We start from the raw sequence: 27814 nt of genomic DNA, 5'->3' as shown, positions 1-27814 counted from the left end.
TTCCTATGTTCCTATGTTCCTAAGATGGAGGTGCTCATTGTGGGGGCTCAGAATCTGAGGGATGAGTTAGATCTCCCTGTGCTGGATGGGGTTACATTCCCCCCAAAGGAGCAGGTGCGCAGCTTGGGAGTACTCCTGGACCCAGGCCTCATCCTGGTATCTCAGGTGGGGGCCATGGCCAGGAGTGCTTTCTATCAGCTTCGGCTGATTCGACAGCTGCGCCCATTCCTTGGAGAGGATGACCTCAAAACAGTGGTGCATCAGCTAGTAACCTCCTGGCTCGACTTCTGCAATGCGCTCTGTGTGAGGCTGCCTTTGTACATAGTCCAGAAACTCCAGTTGGTACAGAATGCAGCAGCCAGGTTGATCTCTGGGTCATCCCGGAGAGACCACATCAGTCCTTTGCTGATAGAACTATACTGGCTGCCAATAGCTTTCTGGGCAAAATACAAAGTGCTGGTTATAACCTATAAAGCTCTAAACAGCTTAGGCCCTGGGTATTTAAGAGACCATCTTCATTATGAGCCCCACCGCCCATGGAGGTCATCTGGAGAGGTCTGTCTACAGTTGTTGCCAGCTCGGCTGGTGGCCACACGGGCAAGGGCCTTCTTGATTGCTGCCCCGAGACTGCGGAATGCATTCCTTACTGAAATATGACCCTCCCCATCTCTGGCAATTTTTAAAAAGTACTTGAAAACCTACCTCTTCACCCAAGCTTTTTCAGCTTTTCAAATGTTTAAGTTTTAATCTGATTTGACTTTTAGATTGTTTAAGTTGTTTTAAGATTTTTGTGTATGTTTTAACTTGTTTTATGTTATTATTAACTGCCCAGAGACGAAAGTTTGGGGCGTTGTACAAATTTGACAAATAAATTAATACCCACTCTGTGAATGCGGGGAGTAGCATCTGGCCTGCTCCCTCCCTTGAATCTCTTTGCTTTCCTTCTAGAATAGTCTGTGAGATGGGTGAGGCCAAACACAGCCAGCATGCTGGGAATGTGGAAATCTGCGTGGCTGAGTGCAAGCCAGAGTTCACAGCCAAATCTTCTCAGTACTATTACTTCACGGTAAGTCTATCACGTGAGCTCAAGTATTTGAACGGGGGCAAGGAGACATTTGTCAGGGTCCTCAGCACAAGTGCACAGAAACTCTGGAGTTTTTGAGATGCCAGAACAGATGCTGAGAGAAATTGGGCAGAGCCTGCTGCAGTCTTTTCGGGTGCTCTCTGCGTGGAAATGGCTGGAGAGTATCTCTGTCCCATGTCAAAGGGTCCAGGCTTGGGCAAGGACCCGCTCCAGGCAGTGCAGCTCCAAGATGTGGGAGGAGCTGGTGGTCAGCACAAGTAGGTCAGAAACAGGTGCATATTTAGAAAGGAGGAGAGGAGAGGGTTAGAATGTCTCCTGGGAGATGCTTCCCTTCTGCTCTGTTCCCTCCCTCTTCAATATAGAGGAAGAAGGGCAGGAGGAACAAAAGTGGTCGAGGTGGCCGGTGTTAATGGTGGCTGCCGCTGCTAACCTGCACCACGAGCCAAATGGCTAAGCCAGCCTCATGGATGGACCAGCCCTGCCACCCACCTAACTGCTGGTGGTGATACATATAACATTCAACAGGCCCGTATGGTAGGACTGGTTGGAGGGGTTGATCGCTAAATGTGAATATGTCAGTTTGTAGTGTATAAGGTAGATCTGCCCAAGGAGCTGTCATCAGGAGAGAAAGAAACATTGGGGATGCTTCTGCTGCCTGCATACGACTCCCTCTCTGAATCATGATCAGAGTGCCATACGGGGTAGCTGATTCCCATTAACTGAACTTGAGCGTGCCCCTTTGGTATTTTATGGGCCCCAGGATTTCCTCTCTCTTTTTTCTTTTTTATGGTTCTTTCCTGACAAGGAAGGGAATGCATGTAAATATTTTCTATAGCTGACTTCCCTGCTCCCAGTGTGAATACACCATCTAAAATTTGTGAAGGCAGCTGTGAGTAATTAATAGGCTCCCGCAACTTATCACAAGCCTGCAAATGATATGATAATTATTATCGCTATTATTATCGTAGCACCTTTGGAAATTCAGAGACCTTCTGGCGGGACTGAAGGTGGGGAAGAATATTAGGGTTTTGCTTTATTTTTAAGTGTCTGGAGTGCTGCAGAAAGAGCTTCCAGGGCCAAGAAAGACTCGGGCTGTCAGAGTGGTAACCCCCAGACATCAACATAAGCCTGGATTCAAACCCCTTTGTGCAGGACTGCACAACTCCCGCCCTCCTGCAGATTTTGGACCACAACAACCATCATCCCCTGACTATTGGCCACTGTGGCTGGGGATGATGGGAGTGGTAGTCCAAAAACAGCTGTAGGGCCAAAGTTGTGTATTGTGTGGGAACGGCTCCAGGGCAGTGTTCCCTCTAAAGGGATGCCCAGGTGCTGTTGACTACAACTCCCATAATCCCCAAGCAAAGGCTGTTGCAGCTAGGAATGCTGGGAGTTGTAGTCAACAGCATCTGGGAATCCCTGTTAGTGGTGTGCACAGAACCGCGGAGGTGCGGTTCTGTGCATGTGCATGCCGCTGTCCATACTTCCGCCGATTTCTGGGCAACAATGGGGGAAGGGGCAGCAGGGAGGTACGCTGCCGCCCCACGGATTTTGGAAAAAACGGAGTGCCAGTGGGGGAAAAGCAGCGGGAGGGGTAAGTGCACCCTCCCCCGCCCTTAAAGAGACCCCACCCCCACCCCAGAGTCGAACCGGCAGAACCACCGGTTCTTCGAACCAGTTTGGAGGCCCATAAAAGGCCTCCGGACCGGTTCCGTGCACATGCCTAATCCCTGTTAGAGGGAACAATGCTCCAGGGGGTCTCAGAATATGGTTTCTAGCAGTCTGATTCTGGTGCTTTCCTTCTGCATCACCTGAGCTCTGTCTCCATGGCCAGTCTGGCAGACTGAGCTCTGTGGTTGGAGGCTACTGCACCAGCCTGCCTAAGAACCCTGCCACCTGACCCCCAAGGGCCAATCCCAGCCCACCAGTCCCTATAAAGCCCTAAAGCTTGCTGCTGAGCCTGAGCAACCTGCCTCGGGCACGAGGGCTCTGCGTCAGCCCTGCTCCCTTTCTCCGAAAGCTGCCTTAGATTTTGACCCCTGTCTACCTTGGGCTCTGTACCTGCTCTTGGCCTTCATGATCTCCTCTTGCTGCTTTGGATCCTGACTGCACACCACTCTCTCACTCCTCTGATCCTCGTTTGCTCCTCTGGAAGTCAACCTCTGCCTGATCCGGACCATGCCCCTGCTTCTGGTCCAATTGGGCCAGCAGCCAGCTCCCCTGGGTCCTAGAACCCCACCGCTGGGATTCTGACTCTTGCTGAGGCCTGAAAGCAGGCTCCAGCATAAAAGGTGCAAGAGCTGTAATGAATCTTTTTGGTCACAGTGGATGAACAGCCAAGGAGCTGACTGCAGCAGCAATTAGTGGCCCTTTTGAAATAAAGTCGGGCTGCAGCCGAGGACAAAAGCTGAAGGTGGCAAGTGCTGTGTTAGAAGAAGTATCCCCACCTGTGTGAGAGGCAACAAGGACTTCCCCTTCTCCATATTAGGCCTGCTTAATATTCGGCCCCTTCTTAATATTATGCACCCGCGCATTAAAAACAGAGGTACTGGCTAACATGCTGTGCAAGGGTGTGTCGGCCCAGTAACATTGCATGTGTGCAAGTTGTGCAAATGGCACAAATGACGATGCACAAGATTAAGTCCCTCGTTTCCAATAGGCTTACACTTGCTGAATGCCATTTGCACCATTTTTACATTTGTGCAATTTGCGCAGCTTGCTTATGCACATTGTTACTAGCCAGTATGTGTTTGTTGTTGTTTGGAAACAAATCCATGGGAAGCAAATTTATGGAGAATTAATTAATTCTCCACTACAGCTCGTAAAATGGATTGTCTAGGATTGTAGCAATGGCTACAGAGAACTCATGTTTTGGGTGGTATAAAAATGTGATAAATAAAATAAAAAATAAATACAGATTGCAGAAGGCCCCAGTATACACTAAACCTTTTCCATAGAAGAGACTACACAGGGGAAAGAAACCTGGGCAATTTGGACATAGGAAGCTGCCCTCTACTGAGTCAAAGCCTTGGTCTGTCTTACACAGTGTTGTCTGCACACTGATTGGCAGCAGCTCTCCAAGGTTTCAGGCGGGAGTCTTTCCCAGCCCTACCTGGAGATGCTGCCCGGGATTGAACCTGGGACCTTCTGCATGCTAAGCAGATTTTCTTCCACTTGGCTATGGTCTCTCCCCATATGTGTGTTTATAAACCACTTCTGAGTCTCCAGTTTCAGAATGAGAGATGTGTTGTAAAACTGATCGGTTGTAAATTGCTAGCCACCATGGTCCATTTTTAGGAAAGACAGGATACAGATACTGGAATAGATAAATAACCTCCCCTGAGAAATGTTACTTAACTTATAAATACCCCTTTCACACACACACCCAATTCTTGCAGCTGTTTCTCATGAGCAGCTTCCAGATTCACCCCCATTCTTGACTTAAATGAGGGCCCCCTCCTGATGAATCGTGGCCAGTGCAAAATGTGTCATTGCCAGATAATGTCAGGCTCAAGTCCCTTGGCTGGACCTCTCTGCCCTTCTGCTTTTAGTTCCTCTGTTCCACCTGCTGCTTGCTTGATTGGCTCTGATGACTATTTAATGTGTCTCCTGGGGAAACCAGACTGGCTCTGCATCAAACATTCAAGCTCTTTGGGCTGCTGGCTTAGGCTTTCGGGCCATACAGCACACAAGCCAGTTGGGATGGTCAGTGCCATCTGGGGGGTGGGGTGGGGAACAATTGCTCCTTGTGGTTTTTGGCAAGCTCTACACCCCTAGAGAAGGAAAAGAGGTGACGGCATCGCAAGACGACTTTCAGCTTTCCGTCTGTTCTCCTGCTTTTATTGTCCTGCCCTTCGAGCCTGCAGCAGCCAAATTTGCACTCGCGTTTCAAAAGCTTTTAAAAACCACAAAAAACAACTATAAAATGTTACCAACATGGTCAGAGGGATGGAACTGAAAATGGGCAGGAACGTTTTCCAAAGACTATACTCTGTGGTTAGAGGACAACCGTTTGCTCATGGTTACCCTAACACTGCGCTGTCAGAGTCCTGGCCCGCGGGCCACATCTGGCCTGCATAGCGCCATGTCCGGCCCCCAAGCACAGCCACCACCACATTGCTGTTGCCACCAAAAAGCTGCCATTGCTGCCGGTGGCGCAGCAGTGCAGCCGAGAAGCACCGTCCGCAGCAAGAAGCCGTGGCAGCCATGCCCAAGAAGTGGCACAGGCCAGAAGTAGGGATGTGCAAAACGTTTCGGGCACAGAACGATCTGTGCCCGAAACAACCAATTTCGGGTGATTCGGAGCCGAACCGAATCACCCCCGACGATTCCCAAAAAATATCACTTCAGAAATTCACCAAAAATCAGCCCTCTGCCCAATCACTCTGCAAATGGGGTGGTAGCCTCCACCCATTAGGCACTACCACCCCACCCCACTCTTTTGGCCCAGATCCCACTTTCTGCCCCCGATCTGCCCCAAAGACACTAAAACTTTAAAAAATCACCAAAAATCAGCCCTTTGCCCAATCTCCCTGAAATTTGGGTGGTAGCCTCCACCCATTGGGCACTACCACCCCACCCCACTCTTTTGGCCCCAGGACCCATTTTTTTTACCCGAATCGATTCGGATTCAGATTCAGGTTAATCCAAATCCGAACCGAATCAGGGGTGATTTGGGTGGGCAAAATTTGGGCACAGAACAGAACAGGGGTGTTTCGGTTCGGGTCCAAACCGAAACACGGAAAATCCGAATTGCACACCCCTAGCCAGAAGCTTCCGTCGTGGCAGGGCTGGCAGTAGGGCTGGTAAGGGCAGCAAGAAGCAGCCAATGCTGCCACTGCTGCGGCCACCTGAGAAGTGGGAGCAAGAACAAGTGAGGCCCCAGCTCAATCGTGGCGGGTCAGGTGAAGGAGAGAAAGGGGGCACGCCTGCAGCAAGTGAGAGATCTTTGTATCCGTATTGTTTATTCGCAGTATTTTATTTGACCATTCTTTCTATTATTACTGTTTTGTTATTATTAATATTAATAACATAATGGAATAAGTATGCTTGATAAAACAGTAAATATATATGATTGTTCTTGGACTGTACATGACATGTGCCCCCTCTCGCGGTTTGTTGGAATCAAATCCGCCCCCAAACCCAATTGAATTTGACACCCCAGCCCTAACCCTTTGCTCTGTGTAAAAATGACTGGAGTTTTACCCTAATCATTTGGGAATAGGGTGAAGAAGGGTGGGGGTGGGGAGTGATAACACATAGGAAGCTGTCAGTGCAACAATGCTACTGGCTATTTGCAAACTCTAGGGGGTAGATGTTGCCAAAAATCTCTATGAGGATTTGTCCCCTGAGACAGCATCAAAATTGGCCAAAATGTGTGGGTTTGACTCATGGACTATATTTGTCCACTTTCTCTACTCCTGCTTGTTCCATGGGAACCCTTCTCATTTGCCTTCTTGACCCACCTCATGCTGCCATCATGGAGAACTGGAATTGTTGCCACTGGGCTGCTCCATGGCTTGGCTGCCTGCTGGGGCCCTAGGGATATTATCCTCCAAAGGCTGTTGGGGTTCTTTGAGAACTCCAGAGGGTGTGGACTTGCTTTGGGCTTTGTGCCTGGAATCAGTTCTGGGACTGAGACCCACCAGTATGCACAAGAGAGAGAGATGGAAGGAGGCCCCTGATCATAGGCATAGGACAAGGGGGGGGGAATGTACCCTGGCCCAGAAGGCCAAGGGGCCCACAAGGTTCAGGGTGCACCCTGCCACTGCCCTTTCCATGCCGGGCACTGCTGGAGTGCACGGTGCTTTGTGCCCATGCGATGGGAAGAAGCACGTTGGGACTTCCTCCTCCCAGCAGACCGCCCCTCACCACTGCTCCACCCCACCCCCTGGCCTAGCCACCATGCAGGAGCCACCAGAGGAGGGGCTGCCCGGCCCCAATCTGCCGCCACCCGTGGTGGAGGATGGCGGCCCCCGGCAGCCCCACGCCCGGCCCCAATCCACCTCATCGAGCCAGCACTGCTGCGGCCACCCTCCTGCACCACAAGGCTCACCAAATGGTGAGTTCAATAGATAGAGAAGGGAAGGCTCAGGGGGGGATGTTGCCCTGCCCCCTCGCATCTGACATCAGATGCAGGGGGTGTGGCATGTGGCTCTGGGGTGTGTGCACACTTCGCACACACAATGGAGGCCCCCTTGACTAAACTTTGTCCCTCCGCCACCCGGAACCTCGCGACGACCCTGCCCCCGGTTCTTTCACTCCTAGAGCCTTGCCTCCAAGAGTGAGCTAGTGAGTACAGGAGTTGGGGGTGGTTTTAGAAAATGAAATTAATAATCTCTGATGTTCTTCAGCAACACATCCTGTTCATTGTACCTGCTCATTCATCAGCAGGTTTAAACCTTTTATTCCATCATTCTTAAAAGTGAAAGGGAAGATGGGGAGAGGGGAACAAAATGCTCTTCATTTAAATGCAGATGGTGGCTTTTCTCTTGGGACTGAGTGGAAAGTTTTTCTATTAAAATGCTAATGACAGAAGAAACTGCAACTCTAGGTTTCTCCCTGAAAAGGGGAAGATCCTTCGCCATGTGTTTGGCATCAGGGTGATATGTGCCCTTCTAAAAATGATGGTTTTATCTTGATTTCTAAAGGACAACAAGGAAGGAGAAAATGGTTAAATTTATTTTTGAGTCGATTGAAATCAGAAATCCTTGCATTTACCAGTAATATGTATGGTGTGTGTGTGTGTGCATGTGTGTGTGCGTGCACACACATGCGTGTGCTTAGCCAATGCTTAATTGGAGCCAGACTAAACTAGGGCTTAATTCAGAAACTCTTTTGAATGTGAAGCCATAAGAATGCAATGAATATCAGGAATATCTGTCTCGGGAGTGAAAACTCAACCATTTGTAGCAGTGAATAAGTATTGCAAATATAGCAACAGGCTTACCAAACATTATTTTGGATGGGGGGGGCAACCCCCCAAAAGCAGCACCATAGCACTAAATACCCTGCACATTAGCAAGCTGACCAGCTCTTTAAATGAGGACTAAATGACATCAGTAGCAAAGCAACCTCAGTGCTAGGAAGCCAGTCGGCACTTCAAATAGAGAACGAAGCTGAGCCTAGTCCTGGTCTCACAGATCCTCCACAGGGATTTGCTGCTTCAGGGGTAGGGAGAGGGGTCCCATCAGCTGGCCCTGTCGCCATCTCCTCATGCCTGCCAGCCCCTTCTGGTGAAGACCAGGGCAGCCTCCATTGATCCTGCTCCCCTCTATGTGCAGCCTAAACATATGGATTGCTCATGAGAAGAGGATTCGTGTGAAATGGTGGGCCACTGTTTCAAACCGGATGCTGGACTAGATGAGCCTGATCCAGCAGGTCTGTTCTTAAATGGCTAAGTGTGTCAAACTGGCTTTCCCCCATCCTTGTTTGAAGTCCAGGGGGACATCTGAAACTGCCTGGTAACTGAGTCCTGCCACAGGTCCATCTAGCCCAGTATGGTCTACTCACTGGCAGCGTTTCAGGCAGGAGTCTTTCCCATCACCTGCTACCACATCCTTTTAGCTGGAGGAGGTGCTGCCAGGGATTGAACTGGGGGCCGTCTGCTCACGGGCATGTGCTGTACCCTGAGCTATGACCCCTCCTCTCCCAGTGAGTTTCGTTGTGGACAGAGAAGGTGCCTTGTGACGAATCAGACCCTTTCTCCATCCAGCCAAATTCTTTCTGTTCTGACTGGCGGACGTTCTACAAGCCCCCAGGCAGAGAGGGGTCTTCCCCAGACCTGATATCGGAGATCCTTTAACTAGAGAGGCCGGAGATTGAACCTGGGGCCTTTTGTGGGCCAGGAGTGTGTGCTCTGCCGCCAAGCTATGGCTCCTCCCAAAGCTGTCTCTTTGTCTCCATCACTCTGTGCCTTAGTCATGTCTAGCATTACAGAGCAACTGCAACCCAGGAGGACCCAAGCATGGTGGCAGGTGGCAAGGAGTTGGGAAGGGGGACAGTTTACCCAGGCCAGGGCAGCCCAGTCTGGGCAGCAAGCCCATTACCACAAGTGGGGGGGGGGAATGGAGACTAAATGGTAGATTATGCCTGTGAGCGTTTGTGCAAACATTCTTCTAGATCTGGATCTGCATGGGGTGTGCAAACCTTAAAAGATCTTATGAGGTTTTCAGGAGCTGCCAAGTAGCGTCAGAAGAGAAGGAGCAACAGTCTGAACAGGGATCTGGTGGTGGCGGAAAGAGAGAGAACACCAGTCCAAGGAACTCTAGGACTTGCCACATCCTAAAGTCATGCACACAGCTGGTTTTTTCTTGGGGGGCGGGGGGGAGGCAAGGTTGAACCTCCCTCCCTCCCAGACGATCATCGCGCTGCACAGAGCAGTGCAGATCAAGTGCCAACACGATCCACACTGCTCTGAGCTGTGCGGCTCGCCGGAGGCCAGGAAAATGAGTCCTGGCCCCCAAGTATCCCATAATGCACTGCGCGATGTGTGTGGCGCATTGAGGGAATCCCACGGGTGCTCTAAGCATCGGACTCTCTGTGCTCAGGCTGTATGCAGTTCAAGCATACACATGACCCTGGATCTGGGATAAAGGGTGCGCTCGCATTCTTTGACCCAGGTAAAAGCCTGAGTCAAAAACCTGGGCTGCTGAGGGAGGCAGAGCTGGGATTGGTGGCCTTGATCCCAGTGCTGATCTTCCACAAGGCTGCCCTAACCTGTCTCTGTGTGGGACTGCTCGAGTGCACAGCCTCACCCTCTCACAAGCTAAGCATCCCAGAGGATGTTGAAAGGAATAGAGTTCCTTTGTTCCTGTGTGCATTTCCTGTGCACAAGTAGGAGGAACTAACAGGTTGGGTGGGGGATGGACAAGAATAATAATTGGGGACATGAGATCCCAGGGATAAGGGGGATAGTGCTGCTGCTAGGATAGGCCACTCTGCAAAACAGGATGCTGGACTAGATGGGCCTTGGGCCTGATCCAGCAGGGCTGTTCTTATGTTCTTATGTACATGTCAAGAACATACAGCCAGTGAGGTGTCGAGCCAGTGTGATGTAATGGTTGGAGTGCTGGACTCGGACCAGGGAGACCTGAGTTCATAAGAACAGAAGAACATATGAACAGTCCTCCTGGATCAGGCCCCAGGCTCATCTAGTCCAGCATCACACAGTGGCCAAACCAGATGCCACTGGAAGCCCACAGGCAAGAGGTGAAAGCATGCCCTCTCTCCTGCTGTGACTCCCCTGCAACTGGTACTCAGAGGCATCCTGCCTTTGAGGCTGGAGGTGGCCTATAGCCCTCCGACTAGTAGCTGATAAGAACAAATCCCCATTCGACCATGAATCTCACTGGGGGACTCTGGGCCAGTCTCTTATCTTTCAGCCTAACTTACCTCACAGGGTTCTTGTGAGGACAACCATAGCCATGTGAAACACTCTGGGCTCCTCAGAGGAAGAGCGGAATATTAATTACAAAAAAGACATGCTTACATATGTACCTGCATACATGAGTTATGCCCCTGGTCTCTAGAGTGCATGAAAGAACCAACACCAGATGCCAAGGACAAGAAACAGTGGTTGACCTCCAGACTAACGTTGCACAAGTGCAAACCTATTGCACTTGTACAAGGATGTTGCACTAGCTAGTTCCGCCAAGTTGGGAGTTTGTGTTCCAGACTAGCCTGATACTAGCACAGAAGGGTGCGTTTTCACAGCTTGAAGCACACCTGCTGCTGTGAAACCTCTTCCTCGGTCTATATCTGTTGCAGGGAATGGTGCAAAGCTATCCTCCATCTTTGTCGTGCAAGCACAGTGCTTGCACAAGTGGACTGAGAGTGGAAGAGATTAAGCCACTTTGAGACTTCACTCAGCGACATGACCTTATGTGGGTCCATCTCCGTTCATGGCACTAGTGCAGCATTAGTCTGGATGTTAGCAGGTCTCTAATGGCTATTTGTCATTTGTGCATGCCATGCTGATATTCTTGGTGCTAAATACAAATCAGCAGCAAGAAAGGCAAAGAGTGGCCTAAAACAATGGGACCTAAAAAGCCTCAAGGACACCAGTCCCCCAGTTTTTCAAAACAGGCAAGGAAGCGCTTCTCACGGATCATAAGAAGCTCTTCTTCTGTCAGGTTTTCAGGGAGAGTGGGCTTAGCCCATGCTCCCCGCAGACAATCCTGCCCAGATCCCTGGGTGGCTGGATCAGCCGCTCACAAAATTGCCAGCTCCGTCACAGAGCTGGAAGGGGTGCTGGGAATCGGGGGCCGGCTGCTCCCTGGAAGTTCCAGAATGCCCCACACAAGTGCATGGGGCATCCTGGAGAGACCCCCAAGGCCGGGAGGCTGCTTGCAACCTCCTGGTCAGGGGTCTACTTGTGTGTCGCCGTGGCACACAGCGACACACGAACAACCAAATGAGGTTAACGGAGTGCTTGCTCTGTTAACCTCATTTAAGGGGAGGGTGTTTGAGGCAGGCTAGCTGCCTTGGGAGCACCAGGCGAGCCTGGTGGTTCCCATGATCAATGGAAAGCGGTCTAAGCTCCCTTAGCCCACTTTCCGTTGATCGTGGGAACAGCCTCAAGCTCTTTCCCATATGAGGAGTGAGAGGAATGGGGGCCATGTTACATGTTTTTACCAGACCCAGAGAAATGATGCCCGTGTAGCACAAGCAAGAGTCTAGACTTCTGACATCACAAACTTCTCATCATCTCTACACTCAGACCCTGCTGCCCTTTCAGACTTGTGGTGTTTTTTCCCCTGCCTCTTCTGCTAATTCCTTTCAAGCTGTGCAAGTCACTGTTGTTGTTTTTTGATTTTTTCCAGATCCTGACCCTTTTCGACCTCAATCCAAAGCGAGGCCCGATGTCAGGCGGCACTCAAGTCACCATCACCGGCAAAAACCTGCATGCTGGCAGCAATGTCTCTGTGCTGTTTGGGGAGCAGCCCTGCGTCTTTCACGGGTACCGCCCATCAGCCACAATGCACTGGGGAGATTTTCTCTGCAAGTCCCGGGGGGGGGGGGATGCAAGCCAGCGGCTAGCAGCAGTAGTTGCAGTAATGGCCACACTGTCAATGGCATGGAGCCCATTTAGAACGGGGATCTCGGCCCACAGACACTTTGCCCAGATACTTGGACTGCGCAGATTATCTTCTCCTGTAAGGTTGCGCCAGAGGGCAATTGGTGCAGTTGCAAACATTGCTCAACTGGAACGGTGCAACGATGCGGCCATTGGAAGTCATGTCTGGATCCTTGCGGAACTCCAGCTGTGCAATTTTTGTGACTGCGCAAATTTGACATGTGCACAAATGCAACATTGCAGCATGGCTGTAAAGTTGCATGGTGTGTTAGACAGTGAGAATAGTGATGTCAGTGCACAAATAGGGAGGTTGGAGGTGGCCCTGAAGCAAGGTTCAGAAATGACCCCCCCCACACTGCCCCCTGTCTCCTCTCATTGCCACCTGCTTCCCCCCGCCCCAGCCCCCATCGCTGCTGCCACCACCACCTGCCTTTGCTTGGATGGCCACACCCTGGTGGAATAGGGCTTTCTCTTGAGTGGCAAAGCCCCATTTCCATTCGGGGTGTCAAGGCAGAGGAATGCCCCTGTCTTAAAGGGCCGTGATGCCACACGGGGGCAGCCACCGCCTGTATTTGAGGGTTTCTCCACCCAACATTTGTTTCCCATCAACTGAAGTACAAGCTGTAATGGATGGCTTGACAAGCCTTGTACGTGAGAGGAGCAGCAAGCCACCTTCGTGGCCTCACTGTGATTCCTTTCCGCAACAGGAGGACTGCCGACTACATTGTCTGCAATACCACGGCTTCCAGCAATGGCTTGGAGAAGGTGGATGTGTCTGTGCAGGTGGACAAGGCCAGAATCCACAAGGAGCTGGAGAAAGCCAAGATGCACCGAGAGCTGCAGTTTGAATATGTGGACGACCCAACCATCCTGAAGATTGAGCCGGAATGGAGCATTGTCAGGTAAGGAGGGCTGACGCCAGGGAGGGGAATCCTGTGTCCAGTGGCGGGAGTCAGAAATTGGGCTGAGCCAAAGTGCCCCCTCCCATCTTGCTGCCCCCCTTTTATCAGTTTCCATGGGAGGGGTGGGGGGAAGCTGGCCGAACACAGCAGAGATGACGATGCTGCTCTCCCTGTTTGACAGAGGCCATTTTCCTTCTTCCATAATTTCCCTTTGAATGATGCTACCGGAGCATTCAAGCCCACTGCTTGGTTCCTTGATTATCTGCTCCAGAGTTCCCAATTTTGTTGGCCATTGTGGCTGGGGATGACGGGAGTTGGAGTCTAACCGCATCCTGGAACCAGGTTGGGAATCCCGAGTCTACTGCAGTTGCCAGTGGCTTTTCGAGGTCATAGGAAGAAATAGGGGAAGTTGCTTTCTGCCTAGTCAGACCATTGCGCCATCTAACTCAGGATTGTCTACACAGACTGCTTAGAGAAGGCAGGAGTCTCTCCCAGCCCCAGGAGTATCTCCCCAGCAAAGGGAGCCAAGGTCCTCCATCCAACACAAAACAGGTGGTGAAGGAGAGTCCCCTTCTCCTTTTCTTCCCATGCAGGCGAAAAGGGCAGGGTGCAGTTTTATTCTGCCAAGGTCCATAGTTCCAGCCTGTCAGATTTCACTGTTTGCTACTCAGATCCCCAGGGAGTGAAAAATAGAGACCCGGGGCCCAATTTAGGATCCTTATTCCTCATGCGAGCAACCCTGAAGCAAGATTTACTTGAGGATACTGATTTCTGCATTAAACTACAAAGTCTGAGATGTCTCATCATCCTTCTGGCTTAAAGGATTTGTGGGTGCTTGTATCTTAGATGAGCTTTGAGCTTGTTAGGATGGCAGGTTCCATTTCCTCTCTGTCCAGTGCAAGGATTCTGACCCCACCCCACCCCCACCTCCGCTGCCGCCTTCACTGTGCGGATGAGAATAGCTTTTCATAGGTCATGGATGGGAAAAGATGCTTGGTCCAATTGGAGCTCAAGGGAGATGCAGTCTTTGTGCTCCTTTGAGTGTGGAAGGAATGGGAACAGATGTAAATTGTGCAAAGCCTGGACCAGTGAAGAAGGAAATTGGTCATTAAATGCTCACGTTGTCCTTTTGAGGTATTTAAAAAATGAAAAATATGAGTTTTCTCTCTCTCCTCCATACATCATTGGTTCCTCCGCGCTCTGCTGTGAAACCCAGATAATTGGAGGGCCTGAGGGGTTAAAAACGCCACCGAACCAATCATCCTTCTGCAGGTGCTTTTTGCAACTCAATTAGTGGCTTTAATTTATCGCGGAGCCATTTAAAAGGTTAGGGTGAATTAAACATGAATGCATTGGGGACCAGAGGATGGAATGACTGGACATCCCATGGGGTGGCAGTGGGGTGGGGGGTGGGGAAGAGAAACAACTTGAATCTCCAATCAGTAGTGGCTTTTCCTAACAAGCCGGGTGAGGAGGGGGTGCCAAATGAAGCGGTCCGGGTGCAGCTCCACCTGACGAATGGCCAGGCTGCAGGCAGTGCAGCTCTTACTAATGCTGGGGCAACAGAGAGGAGCCAACAGGACTTCCAGGAAGCAGAGGCAGCTGTGCCTCGTTTGGTCCCCCGCCCCTTCCCTGCCGCCCCTGGCTCCAACGCTACTGTTATTTGACCAAAGAGCCGGACACACAGGCCACGGTGCTTTGGAAGGACCTGCTTGTGGCTTATGCTTACATAGAAAAGGATTCATGGGTATTGCATTGCCTGCATTCTGCTGATAGTTCAGACTTTTTGCACCAAACTGTCTTCACTCCTGTGACAGTTTCATCCTCAGTCATGACGGAGGAGAGCTGGTGAATATTTGGCCACGATGAATATTTATGTACAACTTTTCAACGCAAGTTCCCAAAGTGGTTTACATAGAGAAATAACAATAAATAAAGATGGCTCCCTGTCCCCAAATGGCTCGCAGGCATGACATAAGATAGACACCAGCAACAGCCACTGGAGGGATGCTGTGCTGGGGTTGGATAGGGCCAATTGCTCTCCCCCTGCTTAATGTAAAGAGCACTTTTAAAAGATGCCTCTTTGCTCAGTTAGCAGGGGAAGGGGGATGGGGGCCACAGCTCAGTGGAAGAGCATCTGTATGCTTGCTTGCATGGGATCTGTTTGACTGCATGCAGAAGATCCTAGGTTTGCTCCTTGACATCTCCAAGTAGGGCTGGGAGAAACTCCTGCTGGAACCCCTGGTCAGTCAGTGTAAACATTACTGAGCTATGTACCTATGAGAGTGAAGCACATGTGAGTAGGGATGTGCTAACCAGCTCGACGGCTTGCCATCAAGCTGAACCGCCCACCCCAGTTCGGCTCAACGTGGAGCCGAACCCCCCTGGCAGACCGCGGAGGTTCCTCCTCCCCCCTGCAGTCCTTAATAATCACTGCTGCGGCCAGCTCTATAGCCCTTTTTGGCCTGTTCAGGCCTCCATAGCGCAACGCGGCGGCCATTTTGCCCACTGTCGTGCATGCACAAATGACCCTGCGCAGAGGTGGGGGGAGGGGAACCTCTGTGGACCCCCCCTGCCACCTTCGGGAAAAAAGGCTCACAACCCACCCACCCCCACGGACTGAGCCGAACCAGGGGCTTTGAGGGGGTGCTGGATCAAATTGGACTGGTTGGGTTCGATCGAACCAGGCCAGCCGGTTCCATGCACACCCCTACGGGTGAGAGTGAAATGCATGTCCTCAAAGATTACTCACTGTTTATACAGTTCTTAAAACTCCAAAACCCATGCTGCAGTGTGACTGTGAGTGAACCGTATGGATTCAAAACCATTCAGGGCTTTTAATTAAAGCAAAAAACAAAAACAAAACCCTGATCATGTTAAATATATTGATACATAGTTGGTCAACATTCAAATTAACAACCAAACATTTACTGGAAACCTACAGCTCAGGCTGGGGGGGAAGGACTGAAATATGAAATTTCCCCATCCTCTTTCCCACAAGCATGCTAAATACATGTTTCGAAAGGGTTGTTCACATGCACGTGCCTAGCTCATAAATAACACCTTCTACCAGGGGCGCCCTCCAGCCGTTCACGGCCCCTGCGTTAGAAAACGAATAAGCACCAGTTGGCCACTAACATATCAGAAAAATGGTGGAGGAAACATTGGTCTCTCTGAACATTTCCTCTCTAACTTTGTGGTTGCTGTCTTCAGTTCTGAGTAAAATATCCATAAGGTTGATGTTGAGGAGAGCTGGTCTTGTGGTAGCAAGCATGACTTGTCCCCATAGCTAAGCAGGGTCTGCCCTGGTTGCATACGAACGAGAGACTTGATGTGTGAGCACTGGAAGAGATTCCCCTCAGGGGATGGAGCCGCTCTGGGAAGAGCAGAAGGTTCCAAGTTCCCTCCCTGGCAACATCTCCAAGATAGGGCTGAGAGAGATTCCTGCCTGCAACAAAAGCCTCTGCCAGTCTGTGAAGACAATACTGAGCTAGATAGACCAATGGTCTGACTCAGTATATGGCAGTTTCCTATGTTCCTAAGGTGGCCTGAAACATTTCTGCTTTTTTTTCTCCCCTCCCTTTTCTCTGTCCATCAGTGGAAATACACCCATTACCGTTTGGGGCACTAACTTGGACCTCATCCAGAATCCCCAGATCCGGGCAAAGTATGGAGGAAAGGAACACATCAACGTGAGTATGAGTGTCTGCGAAACAGAGACGGACTGGTCACAAGCCCAGGGTCTGGTCGTAAGGGACGTGAGCAGCCACCTTGCTGAAGCTAAGCAGGTCTAGATCTGGCCAGTACCTGACGGGGAGACTGCCAGGGATGCCATGTATACCACCCTGAGTGGCAGCATGGTCAGTGGGTGAGATAGAAGTGCAATCAAGAAATCCTGGGAGTGGGTTAACCCAGGGGCAGGGGCATCGCTAGGGGGGAGAGGGCCCATGTCCACTCCTCTCCCCGGTGGCCCCTCAGAGTGAGGGAGATCATGAAGAAAATAGGGAGGGGCAGAGCTGGGGTGCCCGGGGTCTTTGGACCCATCCGCTCAATTATAGCTAAACCCCTGCCCAGTGGGACCTGTTGTGGTGCGATCTCTTCCCTATCAATCCCTGAGGAATCGACTGGTCCCCAAGAGCTGCTCTGAATGACAGCAGCAGGAGGCAGCTCAGCACCCTCCTGGAGCCCCAACCATCGCCTCGCTTTGCATCACGAAAGAGCCACCCCAATGGTGGGTGATCATAGTCTGACAATGATCGCTGAGATATCCCCCAGATGACAGCGTGTGAACCCGTTCTTGGTTTTGTTCCTTATCACGCGAGTTTGACTAGAAACAAAGGCAAGGGCAGGGCTGTGCAGATGCAGGGGTGCAGCTATGCAGATGGCGCATGTCATAAAACTCAGTGGTTCCCATTACGTTGAATGGGGCAAAGTTAATAGACAGCAGTGACTCCAATCTACATTGCGGTGGGCAAGAATGTTGGAAGATGAACGGGGAGGTCCATCTCGTCCTTTAAAGCTCTATCTGGCTTGGAGCTAGGCTACCTGTTGGACCACATCCGCCCATTTGAACCTGCCACGGCCCTCCACTCGGCATCCGAGGTGCTGCTGAGATGCCTAGCAGTTGGCGGGGACTAGAGACAGGGCCAGTAGGCTGGTTGGCGGGGCCTAGATCTGGTTGGCGGGGACTAGACGGGGCCTTTTCGGTTGCGGCTGCTCAGCTTTGGAACACCCTCCCCGAAGAGTTTCACCATGCTCCCTCCCTCAGAGTTTTTAAAAAACAATTAAAAACACAGCTTTTTTAAAAAATGTTTTATCTGCTGCCGATATCTGGTAGTTTCTTTAGTTTTTATAGTCCTCAGTTTTTAGCTTTATATTAATAATTTTTAATTTGAAACTTTTTTAACAAATGTAATTTTAAATGTGGCTTTAGCCTGGTCTTTTAACTTGTTTAACTTTCATAATCTCTAATGTTACATTGAAATGCAATCAATCAATCAATCAATCAAATGTATTTTATTAATGTTGTGAGCTGCCCTGAGCAGTAGCATACTGGAGGGTTGGGGTATAAATATTCTACATACATACATACATACATACATACATACATAAGAAGGACAGAAGCTTCTCCTTCCCATCTAGAAGTAGGGGGTCATCAGAGGCAGCAGAGAAGTTTTGCTTCCCCTCCAACAGTATCCCTGAGCACATGCCTTCTTCTCACTCCTGCCCTCTGCTTTGAACCCCTGTGGCCTCCTGGAGAGCGGCTGAATTTATTGTGCATAAATTGTGCAGCAACACACAGAGCCCCCGGGGGGCCCTGCCACACACCAGCTCTCCACCTGCCCCCTCCCAACCCATCGCAGTGATGGACACTTTGCTCCCATGCTATAAAACCCAATTACCTCACCCTGCTTAAGTGCGGTGGATAAGAGCCAGGCCATTACATGCTGATCTCGTGAGCCGTTTCATTCCGCAAGCAGGGAGCTCCCGCATTCCGGGCCAGCACATCTTTGTGGCCAGGCCGTGTTGTGTCACTTCTGATTTAGCTCAGCGCGATGACTCGGTGGAGCTGGCGTGGAACCTAATAGGGAATGGCTTGGCTTATTTCACTGGTGAGATGGAAGGTGCAGGATGGGGGAGAAGGTGGATGAGGGCTGCTTGTTTCGGACTTATTAGAGCTGCCAGTTCAGAGGAGGACTCTCCATTCTATTTCTGCAACCCCCAGGGCCCCGAGTGAACCAATAGTCCTCCTGACACTATCAAAATTGCCAACAAATTGCAGGAGCTTCTGCAAAACTCCAGAGGATGTTAGCTTGGCGGCCTGTTCCTATCGCATGGGTGGCTTCATGTCATGCGAGTGGGAGCCATCTTCCTTAGATCTTTCTCAGCTGTTTCTCTAATGCAATTAAAGGCTCATGGGAGGTAAAGGTAAAGTGTGCTGTCAAGTCGGTGTCAACTCCTGGTGACCACAGAGCCCTGTGGTTGTCTTTGGTAGAATACAGGTGCCTCCTCCCGCACAGTATGAGATGATGCCTTTCAGCATCTTCCTATATCACTGCTGCCCAATATAGGCATAGTCTGGGAAACATACCAGCGGGGATCATGGGATGTACTGAGGAATAAATATGGTCCCCCCAAATTAGGTAAAAATCACTGACAGACTAGCAATGAACCCTCCTTCACAGAAACACTGTTAGGGCCCAAACTGTCTTTTCTTAAATTTATAGAAATATCTCTCTCTGTCCCTTCAGCCTCTGGCGGCCTTCATTGTTTGCGCCAATGGATTGGGGGGGCACTCATCAATGAGTGAGTAGGCTTTAGTTCAGGTTGGGTTCCTTTGTTTTAAACTGCAGGCCCAAACCCAACCAGCAGCAACAGCTAATACCAGGCATAAAGGTACCTCCTAATGCAGACCCCCTGATGCATATACTCAGGGATAATCCAGATAACAGTCAAACACTTTGATTTTAACGAATTTTGATGCATCTCAATGAAGGCACAAGCTGCCAATATCGATATGATGTATCATTGCCATCATCCTCATCATCCAATAACCATGTCCTTTCACCAAGGGAAGAAATTTTCCCAGGCATGGGCAGTAACCAGGCAATAAAACAAAGGAGGGTTTCTTGCCAATGGAAAGAGATAACTGACATAAAATGAAGACTTGGAATAAGGTGGGGGTGGGAGGTAGCACAGTGTAAATGAAAATCCATCTGTTGAATTGAATGTCCTAATAAACAATCATTTAACAAATTAAATGTCCTAATCAGCAATTCACCATCTGAACTTTCCCATCCACCTTCAACCACTGGGGTGCCATCCAGATAATCCTCTGGATAATCTGTGTCAGAGTTCTAAATTACTCTTTTGAATCCTTCTTAACTCCTCTTTCTTATTCAACAGATTGCCTCCATCCTCTGTACCAATGGCCTTGCATCAATGTAGTTTCACCTGCAGTTAAGCATTATCTTGGTTTCCATTGCTTTGATCCATCTGACCTCTTCAACTGTTTGTTCTCTTGTGGATTATCCATTCTAGGTTTGCGAAGTGCAGAATGATACAGAGATGACCTGCCAAGCGCCAGCGCTAGCGGTTGACCCAAATAATCAGTCTGAGCCTACTGAGCGACCAGATGAGTTTGGCTTCATCTTGGACAACGTCCACTCCCTGCTGATCCTCAATAAAACCAACTTTACCTACTACCCAAATCCCATCTTTGAGGTCTTCAACCCTTCTGGGATCTTGGATCTGAAGCCAGGGACCCCTGTTATATTAAAGGTATGGGGACAAGGAGTGATGGTCTAAAGTCATGCTGACATTTGCAAGCACTTCCCAAATTTTCTGTTAATACATAAATGAGAGGGACTCTTGGCTTGACGTGTTTGGTTTTTCATAGCAAATGCTCAAGCTTCAGATCTTTCTTTTTCTGAGAGAGCTTGGAGGTACGAAATCCAGGGGAAATAGCCTTCCCTGCCAGCCCCCACACCTCCAAGGAAACAGGATATGTGATGTGATGTTGGGGTTCATAGGAGTTGTTATTTCCTATGGCTCCCAATTCAAATGAATTGAATTGGAGGCACAGAGCACTACACATTCCATGAAGTTTGGCAAGATAGGATCCCCTACAAAGTGCATAGCAGCCTTATTTCCAATTAAGCAGAAGCTTGCAAGACCTCTCCTGGCTTCCCCAGTGACCCCTCCCTGCCACTGATGACTCCACTCCTTTGGATGGGCAAATTTGCTTGAGAGGGATGTGTGTACTGGTGGGGAGGAATGGACCAACCTCATTATGAACCATGGAGTGTGGCTTACGGTGTCCAAATTCACTCCCATAATTACAGATTTCATGAGCTGGGAAATGGCCCACATTCCAAATATAGAAAGTTATGGTACTCAAGTTATTCATCCTGACCCCACCATTGGGTGGATATACTGTACAGTACCTATATAGAAAACAGACTTGGGGGCTTCCCTTCACTCCCACGACTGGTTGAGTTCCGGGGTTGTCATGGAACGTTCACATTTGACGTGGTAAGGGGGAAGGCACAGTCACAGAATGCTGCGTTCAGCCACTGTGAGAGAGACGGGAAGCTAGCGGAAGGCACAGACAGGGCTTCTGAACAAGAATAGGTGGGCATGGAAGGTAACTTGGGAGAGCAGGGGGACTAGGCTGAGGGCCAAGGACTTGATGGAGAAGGAAAGGAAGGAAGCCTATGACAAAAGCAGGGCAGAGGGGGTTCACACAGGACTTAGAATCAATATACTGTTGATGGAAAGGGGTCAGCGAGGTGAGGAAGGCTAGGTTTCACATCGTGATTCAATAGAAGCTGCCAATAGAAGCTGCCAGATCTGTGTCTGCAGGACTTTAATTTTATTGCTAGAAATGAAGGCTCGGTCTTTGGGGTCTTTGCCCTAGCCACATAATGGCGCAGTGGGGAAGTAACTTGCCTAGGGAGCAAGAGGTTGCCGGTTCGAATCCCTGCTGGTATGTTTCCCAGGAGTCGACACCAGACTATGGGAAACACCTATATCAGGCAGCAGCAATATAGGAAGATGCTGAAAGGCATCATCTCCAGGCTGTGCGGGAGGTGGCAATGGGAAACCCCTCCTGGATTCTCCCAAACAAAACCACATGGCTTGGTGGTTGCCAGGAGTCAACACCGACTCGACGACATACCAAGGAGAGGAGAGCTGGTCTTGTGGTAGCAAGCATGACTTGTCCCCATAGCTAAGCAGGGTCTGCCCTGGTAGCATATGAATGGGAGACTTGATATGTGAGCACTGTGAGATAGTCCCCTCAGGGGTTGGAGCTGCTCTGGGAAGGTTCCAAGAAGGTTCCAAGTTCCTCCCTGGCAGAACCTCCAAGAGAGGGCTGAGAGAGATTCCTGCCTGCCACCTTGGAGAAGCCGCTGCCAGTCTATGAAGACAATACTCAGCTAGATAGACCAATGGTCTGACTCAGTATATGGCAGTTTCCTATGTTCCTATGACTGGGGTGGGACCAAATGCTTTGCATGCAGATGGGTCCAGGTGCTGGCAGCGTCCCCTGGGAGACCCCTGCCTGAAATCCTGAACAGCTGCTGCTGGTCAGTGTAGACCAGGGTTGCACAACTTCTGCCCTCCTGCAGATGTTGGACTAGAATTCCCATCATCTTTGACTATTAGCCACTGTCGCTGGGGATGCTGGGGAGGGTAGTCCAAAAACAGCTGGAGGGCCGAAGTGGTGCAGCCCTGGTGTAGAAAATACTGGGTTATATGGACCAATGGTCTGACTCGGTATACGGCAGCTTCCAGTCCTCCAGAGACACTGGGGAACATAGGAAACTGCCATATACTGAGTCAGACCATTGGTCTATCTAGCTCAGTATAGTCTGCACAGACTGGCAGCGGCTTCTCCAAGGTGGCAGGCAGGAATCTCTCTCAGCCCTATCTTGGAGATGCTGCCAGGGAAGGAACTTGGAATCTTCTTGGAACCTTCCCAGAGCGGCTTCGTCCCCTGAGGGGAATATCTTGCAGTGCTCACACATCAAGTCTCCCATCCATATGCAACCAGGGCAGACCCTGCTTAGCTATGGGGACAAGTCATGCTTGCTACCACCAGACCAGCTCTCCTCTCCATTGGACTCCTTGGACGTTGATTCTCTTGACTGACATAAGGAAGTTTGAGAGCCCCTGACACAAAAGGGGCCCTTTCTCACGATCACTGAGAAAGGGCCCCGATCTGCAGGGGAGGAAGCCTTCAAATGCTTAGCTTCCAGGCAGATGACCGAGGGCTCCTTCCTGGATGGGCGGATTGCCTGCCCAGATGACTGCTGAATGCTGCCATCAGTGTGGAGGGTCAGGGGCTGGGATGCGTCTTCTCAGCCCCTGGAACAGCTGTAATGCACCGTGCGAGAGCGTGGTGCATTATAGGGATGCTCCTGGCACTGGCCGGGAGGCTACTCACATGTAGGTGCCGGGTGAACATAAGAACATAAGAACAGCCCTTCTGGATCAGGCCCAAGACTCATCTAGTCCAGCATCCTGTTTCATACAGTGGCCCACCAGATATCACTGGAATGCCCACATGCAAGAGCTGAGGACATGCCCTCTCTCTTGCTGTAACTCCCCTGCAACTGCTACTCAGAGGCATCCTGCCTTGGAGGCTGGAGGTGGCCCACAGCCCTCCGACTAGTAGCCATGGATAGACCTCTCCTCCACGAAGTTATCCAAACCCCTCTTAAAGCCATCCAGGTTGTTGGAGCTGCGCGGCACCAACACTCGAGCACTAAGCCAGGTTTAAGGGCGCCCTCGCACCCCAAACCTGGGCTGAGCGGTGGGCTCCCTAAGCTGGTTTGCTACCACGCTGCCGCCGGCGGGAGCCATGCAGTTCCTGACGGTTCACACATGCCGGCAAAACCAGGCTGGGCTTCCATAGTCTGGTTTTGCCTGTGCCCGTGAATCGCCCCAAGGTGTGTTTGCCACAAGATTTCAGCACACATCCCTCTTGCTCCAATGGAATTCAAAGCCGGCTGCCACCTGCTATCCAAAACCCAAAAGTGACCCCACCCCTCTCACCTGCTCTGCCTCTCTGTGCTCCTTGGAGCTGTGTTTGAACCCTCTTGTTTCTTTTGACCCAGGGGAGGAACCTGATCCCTCCGGTTGCGGGTGGGAATGCCAAGCTGAACTACACTGTCCTGGTTGGCGAGAAGCCCTGTCCAGTCACCGTATCCGACGCGCAGCTGTTGTGCGAGTCTCCCAATGTCATTGGTCGGCACAAAGTGATGGTGAGCAGTGGGGCTTATACGCAGCAGGGCCTGGGTGGCTCATGGCTGATATGCCGTGGGGTGCACTGCATGGAGATCTGGAAGGGTCCCCAAATGGCATTGATGGTCTCAGTTCCCCAGCTGGTTTAGAGCAGAAAAACAGCCCTGCTGGATCAGGCCCAAGGTCTATCTAGCCCAGCATCCTGTTTCACACAGCCACCCACTGTTTCTAGAGGCACATCCACACAGCACCAATTCCAAGCATGAGGTGCAGCTTTTCAGAGCTTGTTACCCCTGCTAACTGAACAAAAGAGGCACCTTTTTAATGAGGTGATTCTCTTTATTTAGCAGGGGGAGAGTAACTGGCCCTAACCACCCCCAGCACAGCGTCCCTCCAGTGGCTGTTGCTGGTCTATCTTATGTTTCTTTTTAGACTGTGAGCCCTTTGGGGACAGGAGGCCATCTTTTTTATTTATTATTTCTCTATGTCAACCGCTCTGGGAACTTCTGTTGAAAAGTGGTATACAGGGAAACCTCGTTATATGCGGATTCAGTACCTGTGGATTAGCATATCCGCAGTTGGGAAAAAGATACCGCTCTCATCATACACGGAGGGGAAAACACATCGACCTCGCATGTCTGTGCGTCAGAGGTGGCCCAAAATCATTTCTGGCCGCCATTTTTTTCTTCGGAGCCACAAAAGGGCTCCTGTTTTTAAAACAAAGCAACCAAAATGGTGATTTCCAGCCAATTTCCGGGCATTCTGGGGGCACAGCATGACCTGGGTGGGGGGAGCAGCAAAACATGGCAAGGAGCTTCCCCCTATGTTTCCTTCCCAAATGTGGCCAAAAATTGGCATTTCCCCCCTCATTTTCCTGGCGACCAGGAACCTAATCCCTAATTCCCCATTGACTTAATGCCTCGATATTCATGGTTTCCGTATCTACAGTACACCCATGGAACGGAACCCCCGCAAATATCGAGGTCCTCCTGTATAAATATTTGTTGTTGTACCATACAAAAAATGGAAGACCAAGACTCTTGGAATCCCAACAGCATGATGGCAGAAATGAAACAATATGATGGCAGAACTGCTGAGTCCACGCTGCTCTGCCCTTAACTGTTCCTGCTTATTCTAAGTGGAACATTCTGGTTGACAGGACTTTTATGTGCAGTGGCTGACATCCAGACTAATGAAACACTGGTGCTTCTGAAGAGTTTGACTAACTCACTCTTCTGCATATGTCTATATCTATATCTATATCTATATCTATATCTACATCTATTATTTTATTTTATTTTATTTTATTTTATTTTATTACATTTATATCCTACTTTTCCTCCAAGAAGCCCAGAGCAGTATACATGGTTATGTTTATCCTCACAACAACGCTTTGAGGTAGGTTAGGCTGAGAGAGAAGTGACTGGCCCAGAGTCGTCCAATGAGTTTCATGGCTGTACTGGGATTTAAACTCAGGTTTCCCCAGTCCCAGAAGTACTTTGTGCCATGCAAAAATATGTTCCAGAGGAACGTGCATTACTTACTTACTTACTTACGTATGTATTTAGCATATTTATATACTATCCCAAACTCACATCTCTAGGTGCTTTACAATAAAATAACATAAATTAAAACACGAATCAAAACATTAAACATTAAAACAGTTTAAAACGATGACAGATTCTGTGCATCTCTCAAGGAAATATTTCCAGATGGCACGGAGCACTTCTAAGAGAAGGGGAGGTTGTTGAAAATCCGCCACCACCCCGCCAGTGGGAACACCTGTCCTGCATTTGTCCGGAACTCTTCCCACGCACTGCCACTTCTCCCATAACACCCCTGCTGCTTTGTTCATCTGGATGTCAGCCTCTGTGCTTAACATAAATGAATTCTTCACCCTGGCAGTCCACATTCTGGACCAAGGAAGGCTGGATTCTGCAACTGGTATACACTTTGCAAATTGAACAGGCAGGAAGAAAGCAGAGATTTCCAAGAAACTGAATTCTGCAGCCAATACTAATAGCTGGACTCCTGCAGAATTGGAGTGTATACGTGCTGATACACACACCTGTGTGTACCTGTATATGTACACTCAGATTGATAGCTACCCACTTGCCCCTCCTTGCACATAGAGCAAAGCAGTGCCTCCAGCTTTGGGTTTCTCTCTCTTTCGGTTCCTCCTTCTACCTCTAGGCTCGTGTGGGAGGGATGGAGTTTTCCCCAGGGATGGTGAACATCTCCCCAGACAGCCCACTCAGCCTGCCTGCCATCGTCAGCATTGCCGTGGCAGGAGGGCTGCTCATCATCTTCATCGTGGCCGTGCTCATTGCCTACAAGCGCAAGTCCCGTGAAAGTGACCTCACCCTCAAGCGGCTCCAGATGCAAATGGACAACCTGGAATCCCGGGTTGCCCTGGAGTGCAAGGAAGGTACAGTAAATGGAAGGGCTCCAGGGGCTTTGGGGGATCCTCATGCCATTTTCAGGGTGTGCGTGTCTGTGTGTGTGCACGTGTGTGTGTGTGTGTGAAAGCAGAAGGGCCCATTTTGATATCCAGACTGTCTGAGAACCTGCACAAAGGCATCAGCCAGAGGTTCTCAGACTTGGGTCTCCAGCTGTTCAACAACAGCTGCCGTCTCCAGGCACAGTGGCCTTCAAGCCTGAGAACTCCTGGCATAGGCTATTGGCTCATATTATGGGTAAGAATGAAAGAAACTCCTAGCAAATGAATTGCATGGTGGTAATGATGAGTGAGAGCGGGAACAGGAAGGATTAGCTTGGGGCAGAGTGAAAACACCTCCTTGAGGATCAAGGCATTGGGGGAAAGAGACTGGGAGGCCTGTGAACATGACAGTCTAACCAATGATTCATCTAGCAAGACTTTGTCTGTTCTGACCAGCAGTGGCTTTTCAAGGTCTCAAGGACTGGTCTTTTCTAGAGCTGGTCTTGTAGTAGCAAGCATGACTTGTCTCCATAGCTAAGCAGGGTCTGCCCTGGTTGCGTTCGAATGGGATTCGAATGGTTGCATTCGAATAGGTTGCATTTGAATGTAAGAGATTCCCCTCAGGGGATGGAGCCACTCTGGGAAGAGCATCTAGGTTCCTCCCTGGCAGCATCTCCAAGATAGGGCTGAGAGAGATTCCTGCCTGCAACCTTGGAGAAGCTGCTACCAGTCTGGGTAGACAATACTGGGCTAGATATACCAATGGTCTGACTCAGGATATCAGAAACAAAGAAATCCCCTATGTCAGGCTAATGGTGAAAAGCCTGAAGAATACAATTGACTATGTTGTGAATCTATAGTACTCTCTAAAAAGAGCATGTTTGAACCATCAATGTGAAAACTGCCTCCCCTGAAGATGCCAAAAAATATACTAAAACATTTAAATACATAAAAACCTAAATTGTGAAAAAAATCACAACACTATGGAAGATAACAATAAACAATCAGTGAAAATAAACAATAAGCATACATCAGGAGATGGCAAATAAAGTAGGTATAAAGAATAATGTCCACCAATGTCCATGCTTGCTGGTGTGAACCACTGTAGAGGGACTCTGAAGATTCAACACAGGCTAGAACGATGAATATCTTCAAATACAGATCACAATATGTTGTGTCGAAATGTCCACTCCACCAGTATAAGTGTCCTCAGGTAAGAAAGCAGATAGCAATCAATGGAAGTTCCAGCATATGTTTTCAACACAACATATTCATCGTTCTAGCCTGTGTTGAATCTTCAGAGTCCCTCTACAGTGGTTCACACCAGCAAGCATGGACATTGGTGGACATTATTCTTTATACCTACTTTATTTGCCATCTCCTGATGTATGCTTATTGTTTATTTTCACTGATTGTTTGTTATCTTCCATAGTGTTGTGATTTTTTCACAATTTAGGTTTTGATTTATGTATTAAAATGTTTTCGTTCATACCTTATATTTTTTGGTATCTTCAGGGGAGACAATTTTCTCATTGATGGTTTAAACATGCTCTTTTTAGAGA

At 49.7% G+C, this 27814-nt stretch overlaps 1 protein-coding gene across 7 annotated transcripts in view; it reads left to right on the top strand.

The window, feature by feature from the left end:
- Positions 1-27814, top strand: part of PLXNA4 (plexin A4) — a 699000-nt gene that overhangs the window by 566567 nt on the left and 104619 nt on the right. For all 7 annotated transcript variants that reach the window (XM_053255172.1, XM_053255171.1, XM_053255173.1 and 4 more), the window contains 7 exons: positions 949-1066; positions 11908-12044; positions 12869-13063; positions 16662-16755; positions 20105-20344; positions 23686-23832; positions 26006-26240. In XM_053255172.1, coding sequence (XP_053111147.1) covers positions 949-1066; positions 11908-12044; positions 12869-13063; positions 16662-16755; positions 20105-20344; positions 23686-23832; positions 26006-26240 — 1166 coding nt within the window. The remainder of the gene's footprint in view (positions 1-948; positions 1067-11907; positions 12045-12868; positions 13064-16661; positions 16756-20104; positions 20345-23685; positions 23833-26005; positions 26241-27814) is intronic.

This window comes from Hemicordylus capensis, chromosome 5 (assembly GCF_027244095.1).
Source record: "Hemicordylus capensis ecotype Gifberg chromosome 5, rHemCap1.1.pri, whole genome shotgun sequence".
Taxonomy (NCBI): Eukaryota; Metazoa; Chordata; class Lepidosauria; order Squamata; family Cordylidae; genus Hemicordylus; species Hemicordylus capensis.
Note: the sequence above shows the minus strand (reverse complement) of the source record. Positions and strands in the feature narration are given on the sequence as shown.